Raw genomic sequence first — 19,791 nt, forward strand, 5'->3', positions numbered from 1 at the left:
ATTAACAGTGTCAATGTACCTGCCAGAGAAATCTGGTAAGGGATAACCCCAGGGCATACTGATCTTTTTCCTCATCACATTTCCCAATCTTAGTTATTATCTGCTGATTTAGGTGCTTCATAGCAAGGTCTTATTGCTATGGTAGTTTAGTCTAAGAAGCTGAATATATTTCCTGCTATTTTATTATAATAATTCTAGCTGTGCTGTCTGTTTTCATATTTCAGGTGTTCACTTCATTCATTGAGTTTAAAGAAGCTGAAAAAGAATGGGAGATATACAGAACTCGTGTTTTGGACAATCTTTCAAGGAAAGGTGTTGCTGAGCATTCTTAGGAGAGACTTTGCTTCAATTTAGAAAAGCTGTTTCTTGATCATTCCCTTCCACATGAAGAACACTGCCAAGGGAAACTTGGAGATCTGAGTTGTATCTATCTCATCATTTTGAGGAGGACACAAAAATTCTGCCAGAGAGTAATCTACCCATACAAACAAAGCTTTGTCCCACTCCAATTCCACCTTGGCTTCATCAAGTCAGTCTGGTGAAAAGAATGAGGGATTGTACTTTGACTGCCACTCCAAACCCAACATGAAATAGTTATGGCATTAAACCCATGTTCTACAAGAAAATGATGAATAACCCAGCACCTAGTAATAAAATACCACCCCTGTTCTTTTTCCCTGTTAGCTGTAACTCTTTGGGGCTGTTCTGCTCCTGCTCTGTCCTCGGGGTAGTGTTCCTTCCATTACTTCACTCCAGTCTCAGCAACTTCCAGGAAGCATTTTTCTAGATTAAAATGACATCACTCTCAAACCCTGTAAATTCAACTCAGCATTCACAAAATGTACTGGATTGGCAGCCTTTGACTGTAAAGTCTTTGCCCAGCTGAATCTACAGCCAGCATAAGCTTGCCTGCCTTGCTTTGCCTGGAATTTCAAATTTATTAATCTTTTCTCCCTCACTTTCTTCAACTTGGCTATGTTGACATCTGTTTGGTACTGTGATAACATGAAATATTTTTACGAATAAATATTCAGAACACTGGGATTAATGAAATTATAAATGCTTTCAAAAACATGAGCCATTAAGAAAAATCAGTTTTCTGGGACATTCAGCCCCGACCAGGATTTTGTAGGTATAATTTCAGTACTCTTAGATTTCACTTGTTTTGCTGTTTCAGAAGTGCAGCTTCATGCATTTCATTTGTCTGAATTTGGCACTTCAGATCCTCCACCATAGCACCAAGGCACAGCAATGATTATTAACTTCTTACTGTCAGGTAAGGCAGTGATGGCTGAAGTTGAATCATAACAGGATTCTCACATCCCTGATCCAATGGTAACAGCCAAACACTTCAAACTGTGGTAAATTCCCTATAAACCCCTTCACTGTGACCAAGGGAACTACCCTACACATTCCATTTAGAAAGATGCATTATTTCTAACACTGTAACCATACAAAGTACTTTGGAGATTTGCAGTGGATTCTCTTGTTGCCATGCTGGCTGGTTTTAGGCTGGATCTCATGGAAAGAAACAAAGGGGAATATGCCACTTAATCTAAACACATCTAAGGAACCATCTAGTTCAGCTTGGTGGCTCTGTGACACTATGGGGAGAAAGAAAAAAGGATTTGGTAAATTGTTTTTACACTACCTTTGTCCTTCAGTACTAAGATTACTCAGGGAGTTATCATCTTACCCCTTGAAATGCAGAGCTGTATCATGAAGGTTTCTGCAAGGACTACTTCCAAGTCATCTTTCCAAGGATGAGTTCCAGGGTATTATTCGTGATAATATCTGGATAACAGAACATTACTTTTCACTATAGGAACAGCAAACCAATCTCTATTATACAATACTCAAATTATGAAAAAAAACCCACAGCCCACAGAACACAATTCAAGTTAGTCATGGGAGATGTAATAGAGAAAGCAAGAATAAAACTTCCTTAAAACTAAGAACTAATATTAAAACAATTTTCTATCTTTTTCTGAAAAGAAAACAAACAAAAAACCAAACATACCTTGATATGTGAACGCCTTGCTCTGAGCATACATTTGTGAGGCAAGAGGATTTCTCATTGACTTTCAGCTGTACTTTTATGTTTTGTTCTCAAGGGAAATAGTCAAGGCAATTGGAAGTCCATTTCTGTAGCCCCCCTGCAATAACAGAGGACTTTTATTAAAAAAAGGAACACAATATTGGCAGTACCATTTGTTGAGTCAAAGGATCCCTACAAGAAGACAAGGTTTGATGCAGACAGATTGCTGCATGGTTGTGCTTTAAAATGTATAACACTAATGCAGGTGTATAATGAGGTTGGACACCTAGACTGAAATTAATAACCCCAAGCACTTCAGAGCTACAGTAGCTACACTATATATCAGTTTCTGGGAGAGCAAAATTTGCTCTGTTATGCACATAATTCCACTGAAAGTCAAAGGGCTTCTGCATGTGATGAAAAACATAAAACCCCACTTCCCTAAACAGTTCAAGATGCAAGTTAATTAAATTGATGAAAACAAAGCCTTCTTCCTTCACAGCTACAGCTGAGAAAATTATCTCTGTGAAACCCTTGGCTGGCTTTTCCTGTGCTTCATGAGGACAAACTTTGTACATACAGAAAACAACAAAGGCAAAACCAGGGACAGTACTGAAAACAGTGTGAGCTAATAAGTATGTTACACTAAGACTACTTGATGAGACTCACAAATGAGAATTTCTTCCTAGTGGTGATATGTGGATAAAAAGTCCACTTTCTCTGAAGTAATAGGAAAGCTTCAATAAATTTCAACTTCAGCAGCACCTGAATACAGATTTGGAATGTGGTTTCATGGAAATTTATACCCATGCTGCTCAAAAAAGTTTAAAGCAAGAGAAAAATGGCATCTCAGCATGATGCAGACAAAGTAAAGTCTTTATTATATATAAATTAACACATGCACTCTAAATGTACCTACCATTCTGCAAAAAAAAATGCTCACAGGCTCTGCCTTGACTGTAAAGGGGTTGCCCTCACAAAATAATTTTCCCTGTGAAATAATGCGCCAAAAAAAAAAAATTCCTAATAAGGAAAGAGGTAATATGTCTCTACAGGGGGAATCTTTGTGACTGGGCTCTATAGAGCATAATTTGTTCTGATTACATGCCATGGGCGTCTCAGCATCCTCCCATTGTTTTCCAGCTTGGCACCACACAGAAATACAACAGTCAAGCCTAAGGCAGAGACATCTGGAACACTTCGGGGAACATCAGCTTGCTCGGTAAGTCAGTCAAAAGTACCTTTTTTTTTTTTTACCTGCAAATTTCAACTTCACTTGTTTCCAATGTGGGGCTGGATATTTCTCTAAGCACCTGCCGAGCTTTGTACAGCTTTGGCCGGGCTGTTGGCCGCTTTGGCCAGAATTACCTTGCTGCTGATAGACCCCGCCTGACAGCGCCGGGCTCCCTCAGGACTCGGCGCCGGCTCAGCGGGCACCTCCCCAGGGCTTCCCCTCACACCCAGCTCGGCTCGGCGGGCACCTCCCGAGGGCTTCCCCTCACACCCGGCTCGGCGGGCACCTCCCGAGGACTTCCCCTCATGCCCGGCTGAGCTCGGCGGGCACCTCCCGAGGACTTCCCCTCATGCCCGGCTGAGCTCGGCGGGCACCTCCCGAAGGACTTCCCCTCACGCCCAGCTCGGCGGGGACCTACTCAGGAGTCCCCTCACGCCTGACCCGGCGGGCACCCCCCTAGGACTTCCCCTCACACCCGACCTGGCAGGAGCAGGATTCACCCCAAACCAGCAGCAGCGGGCGGCTGGGGGGCATTTGTAGCGCTCCTGGGGCAGAGCGCCGCCCCCTCACGCCCCCCCGCTCCAGGCCTTGAGGGGCGGAGGTGGGACGGGCGCGCCTCCTCCTCTCCGGAGCGCTCGCTGTGGGAGGCGGGTGCGCTCTCCGTGGCCCCGCTGCCTCCGTGATGATGCCGTCCTAGTGAGGGATGATGACAGGCAGAAGAGGAGGAGGAGGAGGGGAGCAGAGTCGCCGCTGCTGTTGGCAGCCCTGTTTCTTGCTCGCCTCGCCGGCAGTTCCTGGCTCCCGCTGCCAGGCTGCGCATCGCGCCGCCTTGCCGACGGGCGGCGGGGTGGCCGTGGGTTTGTGGTGAGAGGTTTGTCCTCTCTAGGTGCTCTGTCCCCCGCCGAGCAGGGCTTGTGTCTCCTTTCTCCTCCTCCTGCTTCCTTCCCCGCCGCACACGCTGCCGGACGAGGCCGGCCGGGAGCGGGAGCAGCGGCGCTCGCCGCCGCCTAAGGGGACCCTGACCATGTCGAGCAAGGGCAGGAAGAGCAAGGAGCAGGGGAGAGTGACCTTCCCCCCGCAGCAGGAGGAGGAGGAGGAAGGGGCAGAGGAAGAGGAGCAGCAGCGCCGGCGCCGCGGCTGGAGAGGCGTCAATGGGGGGCCGGAGCCCCCTCCGCCGCCGCAAAGAGCTGTCAAAACCCTCCGGGAGCCCTACGGATACTACCCGCCCCCCCCTTTTGCCAGCACCATGTAAGTGGGGCCCGGGGGGGTGTTCGGAGGGGCAACTTCCCCGAGCAGGGATGCGGCTCCCGGCGAGTTTTGGGCCCGGGGGTGCGGCCCCGTCCCGGCCGATCCCGGGAGCGGCCGCTCGGCTCCGAGTGCCCCGAGGGGCTCCGAGTGCCCCGGCCTGCCCTCGGCCCCCTCCCCAGCCCCGGCTCTGCTTCCTCGGTGTCAGGCGGGTACAGGTGTGTGCCGGGGCAGCGAAGAGTCCATCCCGTCCTTGTTTCTTGTTTTCTCTCTGGATGGAAGTGCAGCTGCCGGGAAATTGACCAATTGTTGGCTCGGCTAAGGTTCAGAGAACCCGTTGCTAATGCTGCCGCTTTATTCTTATATATTTTTAAAAGCTATGCTGAGATAAAGCTGAATTCCCCACAGAAATCTAGGACACCTGTACAGAAAAGCCTTAGTTCTGGAGATGCACCTTATCTTGCTTGGATGTGCTTTTCCAAAATATCCATTTATTTGCAAAGGCACAATCCTAAACATCTATCTATGTAGATACATGAAGAGATGCTGCCCATGCAAATACACCTACTGCAAAATAAATGCATTCAATATTACTAGTAGGGGTGATAACTTTCTTTTCCCTGACTTCCAAAAATGTAGGTTGTCCATGAATAATTCACCAATTTTTATATCATGCTGCAGTTTAGGTAGACTTAACCTCAGAGGGTTGCTTGACTATTTTATGTTTTCCTGACAGCGTTTAGTTCTTAATTAAATATTTTAATTACGAGATAGCAAATACTGAGTTTTAAGATAAGATATTCAGCATCTGTAGAAGCCTTAATTAAAATCACCCCAGAGAAAACTGTAAAATACAGAAATAATTAGGGTAGCGTTTAGAATGGGATAACCACAAATAATGGTGGGGTTTACCATCCCTGTGCATAAATTCTTCACAAATACCCTGTGCCCAGCAATTTGCACTTGGAGTGAATTGGACTTTCACATGTCTTCAGCTGTCAGAAAGTTAGTTGTGCTTGAGTTACTTGTCTAGACTCCCATGTAGATGATGGAATGGGAGCAGAAATAGCAGCGGGAAAAGTAGTATAGCAATTTATCTTCTTTTTTGGAGGTGCCTGTCTTTATCTGCCATAAAAAGAGACTTAGACACATTATTTTTAGACAGTTGAAGCTGGCTCAGATGAATTGCAAGCTGTGAGTCCTTAACTTCTGGGTCCCAAGTGTCCTTCTAGAGAGGTTGACATGCTCCTGTGTTGAAGAAATGGGTACACCACGGGGTGTGGGGATCAAACTGGAGTGCAGTTTATACAGCTGTAGGTGTTTGAGCCTGGAGTGAGCTCTGTCTTATGGAATTGTTTCTGGTGGATAATTCTTGATATCCTGGGAATCTGTGAGCCCAATGGACTGACAAAAGAATTGACATGGATTAATGTAGTAAGAGTATATTGAACTGTTGGGTATAGAGGCAAAAGACACAGAATTAGATTTTCCCTGTTATGTGACTGTGGTTATCCTTGGTGTAGCAGTGGGATTTTTCTCCTGGAGTAACATTGTGTGTTTGGTGCAAGTGCCTAAAATCATTGTGCGTGTTGATGAGATAAAGATGAGCATCAGCTCGTTCCTGATGTGCTCAGATTAACACATGTCAGACTTTAGCAGGCACAGAGTGAGAGTCCTTGGCTGGAAGGATTTGTAGTGTGAATAGTCAGCACAAGGTGTGAGGGAAAGAGGAAGGAAGATGTGAAGGAGTTTGCCCATGAAGGCAGACATGGCTGGGTTCTGAAATCTCTGAAAGCAGCAGCCTGTGCAAAGTGCCTGTCAGTGTACAGCTGGCTCCCTCCTGTGCCAAATATGGCTGGGAAAAAAAAGTAATTAACCTCAGATTCCCACTAAGATTGCAGACTGGAGGTAGTACTTGTTTCACAGGGTACTCTGTGCCCCAGTGGGGAAAAGGTGGACAAGACCTGTAAATGAAATGTAGTAGGCATCAGATACCTGACTTCCCAAGTCTCTCTGAAAATCACAGTGTAGTTTTCTGGCTAGAGACACACAACACAAAGAAAGGACTAAGTTTCAGAGGAGCTTTACAATTCTTTGTTGGTACAGCCCTGTTAACTTGGCTCTTTCCTGGTGAGATCTTTGCCTTGTTCTGTGTGTGCATAAATGCCCTCCTGCCATCAAAACATGGTCCTTTTTTCCCACAGGAATTCTGAGGGTTGGTGTTTTCCTTTGAGGAGTTATTGAAGGGTAATGGTCAGAAAAAGCTCTGCATAGTTTCGTGGGGCAGGAGTTTGTTCCATCCCCTAAGTGCATGTACACCTCCTCCTGATATTTCACTGTAATTTTTTTTCCATTTTTTTGGACTAAATCTTTCCAGTTGGGAGCCAGCACTTGTGTGAGATGACATGAGGGCATTTTGGATGATGGATTGTGTCGTTTCAGACCAGTGGGAGAGTATAGACCTCAGTCAGATCTTGCAGCTGGCCTGATTTATGTTCTGCTGTTCAGCTGAATTAGCCTCCCTCTTCTGGAAAGCCCAGGCAGTAGCTCACAGAAAGGAAAAGGAAGCTGTCATTTAATGCATCTTGGATTTTGGTGCAGGGACTCCCAAATTTTTTGGAACATGAGCCAGCGTGCATGAAGGAGACGCCAGTTTTAGTGGTGAAGAAACAAATGTATCCCATTTGGCCCATTCTGCCACAGGAGAAGCAGAGACTGGAGAGAGGGGAAAGCCTTCCTTTGGGAAAGGCAGTGAGGATGGGATTGCCCCTCCAGCGCTGCTTCTGGTCCTGCTCAGAGCCAGGAGCTGCTTCCTCCCATGGAAGAGCTGGCTTTTTCTGCTGCAGTAGCAAATAAAACACTTGAGATGGCTTACTTTGAGAAATCTCAGGAGACTTTAACCACAACTGCTCTTGTGTGTGTGTGTCTGAGCACTTCTGTAAGGCAATTATGGGTCTGTAATTTTCAAACTGGGGCCTCAGAGGTGACTTTTGGCAGAGCAAGAGGCACGATCTGCATCTCCTGCTCGGCTGACTCTGGTGGTGTTTCTTTTAAGAGCTGTTGGCATTGTGTGCTTATCAGATCTGTCTGTTACCATTGGGCTGCATTTCCTTTTCAGGGCTAGAAGGGAATCAGGATCACTCGTGTGCTGTAGTTTAGCAGGGGGGTAAACTGCTTGTAAATTGTTGATGCCATCTTTTATTGCATGTGATAGTTCAGGGAGAGTAACAGCCTGTTCTTCAGCATGAATTTCTCTATGGATCGGGGAAGACCCAGGATAAAATCTCTGTTTCTTCAGCTACTCTCCTTTCCTTTAAAATTGCTTATGCTGTGTGCAGTGTTAAAAAGTAGACTTAGAAACAAAACTATAAATCCTTTGGATTGCTGTAGATAAAGAGTGGGATAAGGAAAAAGGAATTCTCAGGTCAACTCTCCATCCCACATTTCTTTTCTGCTGCAGTTCTAGATTGAACATGAAAAGGGATAGGTAGAGTAACAGTAGAAATCTGTAATTGAAACAGCCCATGGCAGAAGCAGAGAGATTGTTGTGCTTTTTTCCAGTCCTTTGTAGTTGCTGTGCTGCTCAAATGTCTTGCTTTGTACATTCCTTGTAGGAATAACTCTGACCAGGCAAGGATATGATGCAATGTAAGGTCGTAGTAAAACAGGAGATGAGTGGGCATTGATTGTTCCACGGGAAATCTTTTTTAAAATAGTTTTTTATTTCCCATATGAAAGTCATACATTTTAAATGAAAATACTTGAGGTAAGCAAAAACATGTTGTAATGTAGGAGAGGCTTTTGTATGTCTTATCTACCAGGTCTGTAATGAACCAATGAATTGTTCAGAGTGCACACAACATTGCTGTGCCTGAGAGCTTGTGATGCTTTTCATTAGGGAAAGGCCTTGAAAGGTGCTGTGCTCCTTTAGGAGCCTTGGCCTCACTCATGTGGGAGTTCTGCACAGCAGAGCTGAGGAATGACTGATCCTGAAGGTTGCTGCACAGTTCTTGATGTTCTTCCTTCTTTCCAGTGCAGTTTTGGAGTTCCTCAAGACAGCTGCAGGCTCAGGGCCGAGTGAAACGTGTCCAGATGTGGTGGGACAGGTGTGCTTCATTCAGTTTACATGGCTGATCTCCAATTCCATCCTTCTTTATCTCTACTGGCCAATTAATACAGAATAATTGGGCATTTTTCTTACTTGGTTCTTTTGTGGTTTTATTGCCATGCATTCTACAGATACCTTGATGGTTTTGTGTATGTGTTTTTGAACTATTTGGAACAGTTGGGAGGTGGAGCATCATGATTCCCATCTCTCCTTCCCCCTTTTTTAAATTAGGTTGTCAGTACCTTACAGAGACAAGGCTGAATATTTGAACTTTCAAGGCTTTGCAAATAGAACACAAGTAATTAATGCACACTTAGTTCTACTTTAATCATATTTTTAAGCCAGTCTCATGATGTTGAGAGATGCAACTTGAGATTTTGCTGGTTTGATTATTTCAGATGGCAAATAATACATATAAAATATGCTGAAAGTGGTCAAACACGTAAAACTAAAAACTAACTATTTTATCGATAGTTTGGGATAGCTAAAATATTAGATGTAAGAAAAGGAAAGCAGAAAAAGGAAAAGGAGACCCAGTACCCGATTGTTGCATGCATTACTCTGACCAGAGCTATTTTGGCTTCAAGGTCCTTGAATTTGCTGAGGGAAAAGTGGAAAAAAAGAGGGGAGAAGTGTGGATGAACACAGCAGCCTTGTGGCCCTGTGGTGGTGCACAAGAGTTTTTGCTTTTTGTTTTTTTTTTTTTGGAGATGCCTTGACAATATTTTAGTCATTAAAATACCAAGCTTCGTCCATCTTTATTTCGAGAAGGTATTGCAGTCACTTCAGATCCATCATTTCTGTCAAAAGGTTTACAGTTAAGGATTTCTTCCTTCCTAGGAAGCCGCTCTTGAGAGGACACTTGTGAAAGGAGATGTGTGTGTCTCTGCAGAAGTCAGATGAATCACCTCAGTGATCACCCAGATAGTGGGGTTTGAATGGAAGGTAGATAATTTGAAATATGATATTTATTTTCATTTTATGCTGAAAAATTAAACTGAATATATAAGAAAAAACGTATTGTGTATTTCATAAAAGATAAATGAGATTCAAAGTGGCAGCTTAGAGTCTTCTTAAAACAAGAAGTCAGCAAGAGTCAATTTGTTTTGTCTTTGTTACATTTTTAATAGCTATAATTTTTTTTCTTCATAACATTAAACACTACATTTCTGTATCTGTGTGATTTTGGATGTGGAGGATGAGTGGAAGTGTAACAGCAAAGACAATAAGATCTTGTTTAAAAAGAAATTATGAGAAGACAATGTATCTGGTTTTACTTCTGATTTTGCTGGGCAATAAGACAGCAGCGAACTGTGGCTGTTCAAAATGTGCACTCTGGGCTCAAGTCTTTATTTCTGAGCACTCCTAAGTGGGAAATATGCCTGAGGTTTAAGACATTAAATCAATTCTGTCTTTAACAGAGTTACAAATCCTTTCTGTTATGCAGCCTTTTTTATAGATTTAAAGAAAGTGGTATGGAAGTGAGGAAAAAAAAGAAAGAATGGATCATGTCATGTTTGCCTTGTCATCTTTCAAAGAGTAAATAGCAGTTAACATTGCTTATTCTGTGGTGCCACTCAGGCTACTTCAGGTAGTCCAGAAATGGCAGCCACAGATAACAAGGTAAAAAGATCAAATGCCTCATCCCAGGAGAGACCTGCCCTTGCTAATGAGTTTCACAATCTCTCTGCTTGATGAGCAACTGAGCTGCCCATTTGTGTTCACTGAAATGCCCAGGGCTTGGACTGGGTTTTAGGATGTTTGTGGCGGTGATCAAGTGATTAAATTGTACATTTTGATGTAGATAGCTGCAAGGGCAGGCCTGTCCTTCCAACCTGGATGCAATTAGTTCTGCCCAATGAGAAATCCTGGGGCTGGCAGTGCTGCACCCAGAGATGGCAACGGGCATATTTGGTGCAGTGGCAACAGAGCTCCTTCTTGAGAGACCACACCCTCAAAAATCAACCCCCAGCAGCACTTAGGAGGCTGTTTCTCTGTCTGTGGATTTGAACCTGCATCAGTTTGGGTGTTTACCTTCCAGAGCTGCCCATGCAGATGTTACTGTGTCCACTTTAGTGCAGAGCCCTTGTGTGCCCAAAGGTGTGTGTGGCATTTTTCCCTTGGTTCTGTCTTTTTTGCAGACTGACAGGGTTTGCTTAAAAATGGTTGTTTAATATTTTGGTTTGCCCTTGGCATTCATTACATGGACTCACATCTCTTCTAATGCACTGAGGGTAGAAGGATTAATTTCCTTTTCAGTTTTTCTGTCTGGCCTTTTACTCCTGTGTCTGAGTTTTTCAGCAAAGTGAAAAAAAAAAAATTAATTTTCACAATGCTCCTGTAAGATGGGAGCCAACTGTTCTTTTTTCTAAAGATGAGGAACAGAGGCACGTAGGACCTAAGAAACAAATTTGGAACTTGAAAGATTTCTTTATCTCTATGTATTATGTATATATATATATATATGTAGAGCATTGTATGTATTGAAAGCACACCTCCATTAAGTCATATTGTTTATCAGCAGCACTTGGTGTCTCCATGCCCATGAAATCATCCCAAGTGATCTCTGTCTCTTGAGCTACTGGATTAACTGATAGCAGCTGGAGGCTGCCTTCCTCACTGTTCAGCTGGACTAGAGAAGGCAAGGGAGATTGCTGACCTTGCCAGGCAGCTGTCTCCTGCTGCTGTTTGCTCCAGCTAGGCAGTGTCTGCCCCTCAGCCTCTCATCCTGGGTCCCTTCTCTTTGCAATTTCTGTCCAGTCTCTCTGCTGTGAACCTCCCTGCCCCTCTCTTGTTTCCTTGCCTTGCTAGATCCAGCTCAGCATCCCATCTGCCTGTTCTCTGAGCACATTCCCTGGTTCATAATTCCAGTTTCTGTGTTTGCCAAATTAGCTTGCTCAGCCATTCTTTTCATCTGTTACCCATCTCTTTCCTCCCTCTTTCTTCTTTTGCAACTGGTTTCTGTGGAGAATTCACGGGTTCGCTGGTTCTCATTTTCCTTTAAAACATTTCTTTCCTACACCCAGGTTTCCTCTTTCTAGTGCAGCAGTTATCCCAATTTTCATTCCTTAACTCTTTGACTTGCCTTTTTTTTGATCATGGCACAAGAATGTGCACACAGCCCCTCTCAGCTCCTGAAATGGGTGATATAGAAACAGGCCCAATACAATCCTCAGCATTGCAGGAGTCCACTGGAGTGAGAGCTGATCCCAGTCCATACTTGATGACTCCTGGTGCCTGGAACCTGTGAACAGTTTACTTGTAGAAAGTCTGCTGAATTTAGTGTATTTAGTATTGTCATCCAAAAATCTGTAATTGGACCAAAGTGATTTGTGAGTAGAAGCTTCCAGGTTTAACGTTTCTAGTAGTAACACGAGAAGCTGTGATCAGGCTTCATCACGTGTTGCTTGGCAAGACACCCTGAAGAAAAGGTGTTTTCACCTCACTTTTATGTGATCTACAGCATGGTAAGTATTAAGTATTGCCTTACCTATACCATCAGCTTGAATGCCTGTGATGGATAATATTAATTACTACTGGATATATTAATATTAATTACTACTGAAAGCAGTAGATGAGTTTTCATTTTATATATGGGAGGGATTTCTGAAGAGGAGCAATGTCTTAACAGGAATGAGAAATGTTAATAAATCTTGACCATGCTAAGAGAACAGCAGTGGCCTGAGGCATTGAGCCTGTGAGTGCCTTTAGATTGCAGACAAGCAAGAGCAATCCCAATTCAGGATACTGCTTGTCAGAAAATGGGCAAAGGACAAGGCACAAAATAAATTGTTGCAGCCACAGGATCGGAAGTTACAAATTACCACCAGAGCGAAAATTTGTTACCTCTTGCTCGTTATTTCCTCAGGTACATCGAAGAGAGCCCGTCGCTGAGGCGGATGACCATGATGAGGGAGAAGGGAAGGCGGCAGGCCATCCGGGGCCCGGCCTTCATGTTCAACAACAGGGGCACGAGCCTGACGGCCGAGGAGGAGCGGTTCCTGGACGCCGCCGAGTACGGCAACATCCCCGTGGTGCGCAAAATGCTCGAGGAGTCCAAGACGCTCAATGTCAACTGCGTTGACTACATGGGCCAGAACGCCTTGCAGCTCGCTGTGGGGAATGAACATTTGGAAGTGACAGAGCTTCTGTTAAAAAAAGAGAACTTGGCACGGATTGGAGATGCCCTGCTGCTCGCAATCAGCAAGGGTTACATTAGGATAGTGGAAGCAATTTTGAATCATCCTGGGTTTTCGGTAAACAAGCGACTGACTCTGAGCCCTTGTGAGCAGGAGCTCCAGGATGATGATTTTTATTCCTATGACGAAGACGGTACCCGCTTTTCTCCAGACATCACTCCCATCATTTTAGCCGCCCACTGCCAAAAATACGAAGTCGTGCACATGCTGTTGATGAAAGGAGCGAGGATAGAAAGACCTCATGATTATTTCTGCAAATGTAATGACTGTACAGAGAAGCAAAAACATGATTCTTTCAGTCACTCTAGGTCAAGAATAAATGCCTACAAAGGACTGGCCAGTCCGGCTTATCTGTCCCTCTCCAGCGAAGATCCAGTGCTCACTGCACTCGAACTCAGCAATGAACTTGCCAAGTTGGCCAACATTGAAAAAGAATTCAAGGTAATGTTTTTGTGTTTCTCTGTCTTTGTTATTGTTTTAAAGTTGCTGCTACTTCATGTTGTCCTTAGATGCTGAAATGATTCCCCGTGTTTTACTTTTCCAATTACAAATACTCTCATCTTATTGTCTCTTTTATTCTTGATACTTAAGCCTTTAGAAGGAATTTTTAATGGAATAAAATTGCTTTTGCACCTGCTGTGTTTGGAGAAATTTGGTAAAATTGGAAACTGGAAAAAGTGTGCGTTCTGATAACCTTGCAGCAGACAGAAAACAATTCAGGTTGCTGCAGCACACAAGGACTGTTCTTAGTTACAAATGCTGAGTAATATAAGTGCAAAAAGCAGAAATATTTGGCTTTTCTTGGGGGCACTGCAGCACTGACCTTAATTTGTACTGATTTTGACTGATGTCTCCAAATTGTTAAAAATACCCAGAGTGGATTTTTTTTTTTGGATGCACCTTTTAGCAATGTCATGTGTTCAAAACCAGCTGTTAGACTGCTTACAGATGTTGGTCCTCTTACCTGGTTTTCAGCTGTATCTGCTTTCGTACGTCAGTGCCCTGCCTTCTTTATATATTTCAATTATTGGCTTAGTTAACTGTTGCCCAGTGGTTTTTTAAATGCTTTTCCTGTTCAGTTGGACTCCTTGAAAAGGACTTTTCCTCTTGTTCTCCATTCTCCCCCTGCAGCCAAACCCCACCAAAAATCAAACCCCAGTAATCTGCTTGTAATGAGAAAAGCTTGGCTTGGGGAGTGACAGACTGCTCTCAGTGGGTAGAGACATTCTCAGCATTGTCTCTGGGTGTAACAGCAACTTTATTGGGGTTCTGCAAGGCCAGTGTTGGGTACCACTTGCTCATTTAATATCTTGAAAGATGATCTGAGAGAGACTAAGGATGCATTAACCTCTCCAAACAGCAGCTGACACTGCTTACCCTGTGGAGTACTCAGAAGGAATTTACAACAACCCGGAGAAAGAAGCAGAAATTAACCAAGTGAAATTTAACAGAAGAGGAGGAAAATTCCTGAGAAAGAATAGGTCTATATTCAGTTGAGTGAGTTAAAAGAGAATTTAAAAAATAAATTTTCAGTGGTGAGAAGGATTAATGTATTATAACACAGACTGATGAAATGTAAAATTTAGCTTTGACCCTTCCTCTCCTTTCTTTGCTGAAGGAACTCACTCTTACTATGCTGTGTATTGTGTAACCTGGCAAATGAATTGAATACTTCCTCAATGTATTTATTCAGGAAAAAATGTCAGATTTTTCTTTTTCCTCAAGTGAAAAAGTACCCTGCCCCCAAAAGCTAAATTAGGGCAAGCTGCATTGTGTTTTTGTTAGGCAAGGATGTAGGTGATTAGAATTGCATAGAAAAATTTCAGTGGAAAGAAATTAATAGGAGACTCCCATCTCACAGGTACTAACACCATGCATACGAATTTCATCAGAAAAACAAGTAACTTGAAATTTTGGAGGAGAAAAAGTAAAGATTTTTGCTTGAGCTTTAAGTTCAAACCAGAGCTTGAAAAAATTATTTCCGTTTTTAAAATGGTAATTCCCTGCTATTTTGGGGTGCCTAAAACCCCAAGAACTCACTGTTTTCACAGATTTCAGTGTTTTTGGATAGCACTTTCATGGCTACCAACCTTGCCAGGTGTATCAGATGATTCAGTTTTGGCACCTGCAGTAAAAATTGTCCCAGACTCCTTGCTGGGGTGGAAATTCCAGCTTCTCATCAGTGTCAAAACATTCCAGTGAAGTAATTACTCTCCCTCATTGATGTCACATCTCTTTTTTTCCCTTCTGTTGCTATCTAGCCTGATGGGAGAGCTGAGTGTTTCCCTGGAGTTCCTCCCATCTGAAACTCCCTTTTCAGTGCTTTCTTCCCTACAGATCTGTCATCTGAAGGTGTTGGGCTGATAACTTGTGTGCTTTGTCACATCCCAGAGGAGAAGGCTTCTAATCCAGCATTTGCATTCCTGCAGACTTCTGCTGCACTCTCCTCTAGGATCATCACTGGAAATTCTCCAGAATTCCACTCCAATTCAATCTGTAGCACAGCACTGAGCAGAACTGTTTCAGGGTGGAGAAAAATGGGCAAAATACTTCATCTGTCTCACAACAAAAAAATGGACAAATCTGTTTAAATCGCAATTTATTCTCAGTATCTATGGAATATTAAGGCCCACAATGTTTCCTGTGCCTGCTCTGCTTCCAGGATTTAGAACACTCCTACAGAAAATACTGTTGTGGGTGATTTGCCCTCAGAGAAAGAGCATAGGTTGAACCTGTTTAAAAACACCTGAGGGCCAAGTTTCCTGGTGAATTCTTGTTAAATTGAACCTAACATCCATTGCATATGCAAAGCCCAGTCTGCCCCTCTTGCTTATCATTTACACTAAGAAATTCTAATGCACAAACCAGTGTTTGCACGAGGGATTTAGAAATGTGGGAAGGTGATTTCGGACCTTCTTTCATGACAGTCAGTTCCTTAAGAAAACCTGATTGATCACATTGATTTTTAGGTTTTGGTTTTTTTTTTTCCTTTTAGGAGAAAGGATTCAAAGAGACCACAGAGCCCTGATTTTTCCTGGAAGATGCATGACATTTAGCAAAAAAAGTGCTGAAAATTAAAAAAAAATTAGATGAGGAGACCAGAGCCTTAAAGACCCTTTGATTCTACTCCTTTCATCTCCAAGCTTCCTTACTTCCAATTGTGAAATCCTTGTTTCAACCTGCTGTTTGTCCTTTTGCTCTTCATCTATTATATTTATTTCTTCTTGACACTTTTGATCCTTTCTGATCTTTGCATCCACTTGTCTTCTTCCCATGTATTCCTCTATTCAATTCTCTCATGGCCAGGGCAGGGAGTGCAAGTATTTCTCTGACTTCACTTGGTGTTCCTAGTCCCCTTGGTCTCCTAATTCCAGGGATTGCCTGCAGGATTTCAGATGACATCAGGAATTTCAGTTTGATCTCAATCAGGAATGCAACCAAATTGTAAAAACTGGAACTGTATCTTAATGTAAAAAAATGACCATTGCCATAGCTGGGGGATTATCTTTTCCTTTCCAGTAGCACCACAAAGTAGTTTGCAACACAAATATTCCCAATTTCAATGTTTTCCTGTTCTCCTATTTTTAGCAGACCATGGCCACTGCAGCAAGGCTTGGGGAGTGTCTGGGTTGGTTTGCTGAAGTTAATTGATATCCACCCTCCTCCCTGAGAACTTTAAAGCTGTTATTGCCCAGGGAAGGGAGGATTTCTGGCAGTCAGAACAGCTGATGGAACTTTCCTTTGGAGTCACCATAGGAAGAGAGAGGAGGTGGCTAAAAGCCCTGTGGTTATCTCTTTATACCAGCTTTCAACTAAATACTGTCCTGTGTAAGCAAGCTCAGTTGTCCCAGCTGAAATTGCTCTGGCAAGGATCAAAAAGGTGCTAGTCCTGCTTTCTATAGGATAAAAAAAATTCCCTGTTCCCAGTTTTGCTAAAAGCTCCTACTGAACCAACAGAAGATGTGGACGTGCATCTAAAAGCAGAATCTGTCAGTGTTCCAAGTAAATTTACATAGTGTTATCTCAGCTGAACTAACAAAGAGTGTGCAAGCTTGATCTAGGTTTAGGTTCAGCTTTTGAAAGGACAGGGCCCAGATCCATAACCATTAGTGCAATTATGTGTTTTCTTTGCATATACAGTTACATGTGCAATCTCACCATATATGTGATAGCAAAGTGGCCCTTTAGCAGATCATAACATGCATTTATGATTCAGTGTAATGGCTGTGAATTAGTTGTGCATTGCTCGTGAGCTTTGGTGCTTGCAGGAGTGTACCAAAACACAGATCCCTACATTTTGTTTGAGTGCATGTGATGGCTCAGAATAAATTTCCTTTGCAGTGGTTACAAATCTCGAGCTCAATCAGCTGAAGGTGTTCTGTTCGTGCTTCTTGTTCTTTGCACACAGACTGATACCTTCTTTGTCAAGGCTCCAGATGAATTCACAGGGCAGTGCTTGATGTGAGGAGGGAGAACAGAACACACAAATTCGGGCAGGCTTTTGATGTGTGTCAGAGTCCTCTGAAACTGCTTGTGAGACTCAGCTTTGAAATTCCAGTCGTTGTCATTTGGCCTGAATGTCCCAGAGTCACCTGGGAACCTGGAAACACAGGGTGCAGGCTGATATTTTTTCATGTTACAAAGATGTTTGTGCAACTGTTGATCTGGTGTCTTAATTTGTATGTTCTCAGGAGTGAGCAGAGGTGATTTGGATGACTGGGGCCATAGATTAAAGTTCCTGATATTCACACAACACCCTAGAACACCCTAGAGGTAGAAGGTTGTTTGAGAATCAGGTACTGTTTGTCTGTTTAATTCTGTACAGCAATCAGATAGACTGGGATAAATTTGATTTGGTAAATAAAGACCTGGAGAGGGAAATCTGACAAGTTTTCTTGCTGTAAGATTCAAAGCCAGAGTGGGATATTAAGAATGCACATACTGGCTTGCAGTTCTCATAACAGCATTTGTGAATAATGTAGGCTGTATTTATTCCTTAAATTTGACAGAATTAAACCTCATCCATGCTATCGTTAATCTTATCTGGCAATAAGCATCATTCTTGTAAGCAAGTGGTGTATCTACCAATAAAGAAACATGTCATTCATCTTTTTACTGTTGTTCTACTGCTATTAGAAGAAATCTGGGTAACTCTTGTGGTAGGCAAACATGCAAAGCGTGGAAATAACTCTTATTATTTCCTAACTATTAGAAATCCACTATTTCTTCTTCTGTTTCTTCACAATTAGCAAAATAATGAGAAAACACTTTGTAATTGAAGCCTGTCCCTGCAACTGGACAGCACATATTTATTCATACAAGGACAAAATTTGGGTTGTGTTATGTCATGAAGCACTTGACTAATACAAAACCTGTATTCTAGCAGTTTGTACTCAGAGTTTTGGCCTCTGTGATGAAGCTGTTTCTTGACTAGGCTGTCATGAAAGACTCTTCCTCTTTGTTTTTTTCCTTTTTTTTTTGACTGCTGCTATTTTCTAGCCACCATCCTGGAGTCTTCTTTTGCAGGGTTTTTATCTTTGTAATCACATTTCATGTAAAAGCTCTATCTGCATTCAGACCTCCATGCAGGCAAGTATATTTCACTCCCTTGATTAACTTTTTTATGCAGCTTTGCTGTAGGGGGATACAGCATGGGTAAATGAAGGTGGTACAGAATGTAACCTTATCCCCAACGAGTTGCAGCTGAGCCAATTACTAAAGATTAGGAGCAAGCCTGATGTTAACAGGCCACACCTGTAGCCAATAAGAGCAGTGGCATAAAAGAGTGGATTGGTGGGATCTGGAGTCTGCAAGGACCAGGAACAGTCAGTGCTTAGAGGAGCTGCCTGTGAGAAACATTGAGGAGGTATAGAACTCTGAGGATATGGAATCTTTGCACTATAGCAATAACAGAACTCTTGATGTATGAGACAGCACTTTGCCTTTTTCTAAGTCCTGAATCTTGGTCATAGATTAGCTTGCTTATCCCTTCACTGAATTTAATCACACATCCCAGTATTATTTTTATAATTGGCTCATCTGTCCTGTTCCCCTTGGTTACCAAAAACAAATCTAAAATAACCTTACATCCTGTTGCTTCACTGACAACTGAATTAATTTGTCCTCTATGACCAAAGAAAATAACAGGATCCTGTTTAAGGTCTATGATTCGGGCAGGTTGTTTCCAAGTTTGTATCAGGGATGTTAGTCTTGTGTAATAACACAACTTCTAGGAGTATTTGTTTGTCTCCAGTAGTATTTCATTTTCATTCATAGCTGAATGTGACCTATGGGGTTGATGGCTGATTCTTGCACTTAGCCTGTGCAGCTTCTTTTCCCATCGTTTCCCAAAATAATTTGTAACTACTGAAAGCACATTAGTTTCTCTGCCTCATTGTGTAGATGCTAAGTTGAAAATTTAGCAAAACTACTGGTAGCTAGTTTTGGAGGAGGTAAAATTACTTAGGAAAGGAGGAAGAAGTGAGGGTTTCAGGAAAAATAATTTAAGTGAGAAAATTATGAGGGCAGAAGCAGTAAGGAAACATTTTTGAGAAGACAGGCACCTCTAAGGGAAAATCTACACGCTCAAAAAGTAATTTTGAAAAGGCAATATCTGGAAATAAACAGTAAAACACAAAAAATGGAGAGGCAGAGGGCTCAAATGAGTGTTTTGGTGGTCTGGCAGAGGGAAAAAAACCCGAAGAAAAACTATGGAGTAATTGAAAAAGGTAGTTGTGCTGTTTTTACTTGGGTGCTGAAGGTAAAATTGGCAGATTCAGTTAAGTTTCCTCCTTCAGCTGTAGCCTCATGTGAGTAAATCAGAGGCCACATTTCAGATATGGAATTTCTAGGAACCTGTCTGAGAGGACATGGACATGAAAATGAAGACCTAGGTTTGTGCTGAAGCAGAGATCAAGATAAGGCTTCATAGGTAATGTCACAGAGGTGGTGGGAGACGTTTACAAGT

General features: G+C 42.8%; 1 protein-coding gene across 2 annotated transcripts in view; it reads left to right on the forward strand.

Annotated features, from left to right (window-relative positions):
* Positions 1–3,123: 3,123 nt before the first annotated feature.
* The window catches only part of TRPC3 (transient receptor potential cation channel subfamily C member 3), a 33,635-nt gene continuing 16,967 nt past the window's right edge, over positions 3,124–19,791 (forward strand). The window contains exons 1-2 of one of the 2 annotated variants that reach the window (XM_074542040.1): positions 3,124–3,260; positions 12,494–13,265. In XM_074542040.1, the coding sequence (XP_074398141.1) occupies positions 3,148–3,260; positions 12,494–13,265 (885 nt within the window). In that variant the 5' untranslated portion in view covers positions 3,124–3,147. Of the gene's footprint in view, positions 3,261–3,843; positions 4,521–12,493; positions 13,266–19,791 lie in introns of those variants that run through there. The other variant, XM_074542039.1, reaches the window with a different exon arrangement.

The sequence above is a fragment of the Zonotrichia albicollis genome, chromosome 5, assembly GCF_047830755.1.
Source record: "Zonotrichia albicollis isolate bZonAlb1 chromosome 5, bZonAlb1.hap1, whole genome shotgun sequence".
Taxonomy (NCBI): Eukaryota; Metazoa; Chordata; class Aves; order Passeriformes; family Passerellidae; genus Zonotrichia; species Zonotrichia albicollis.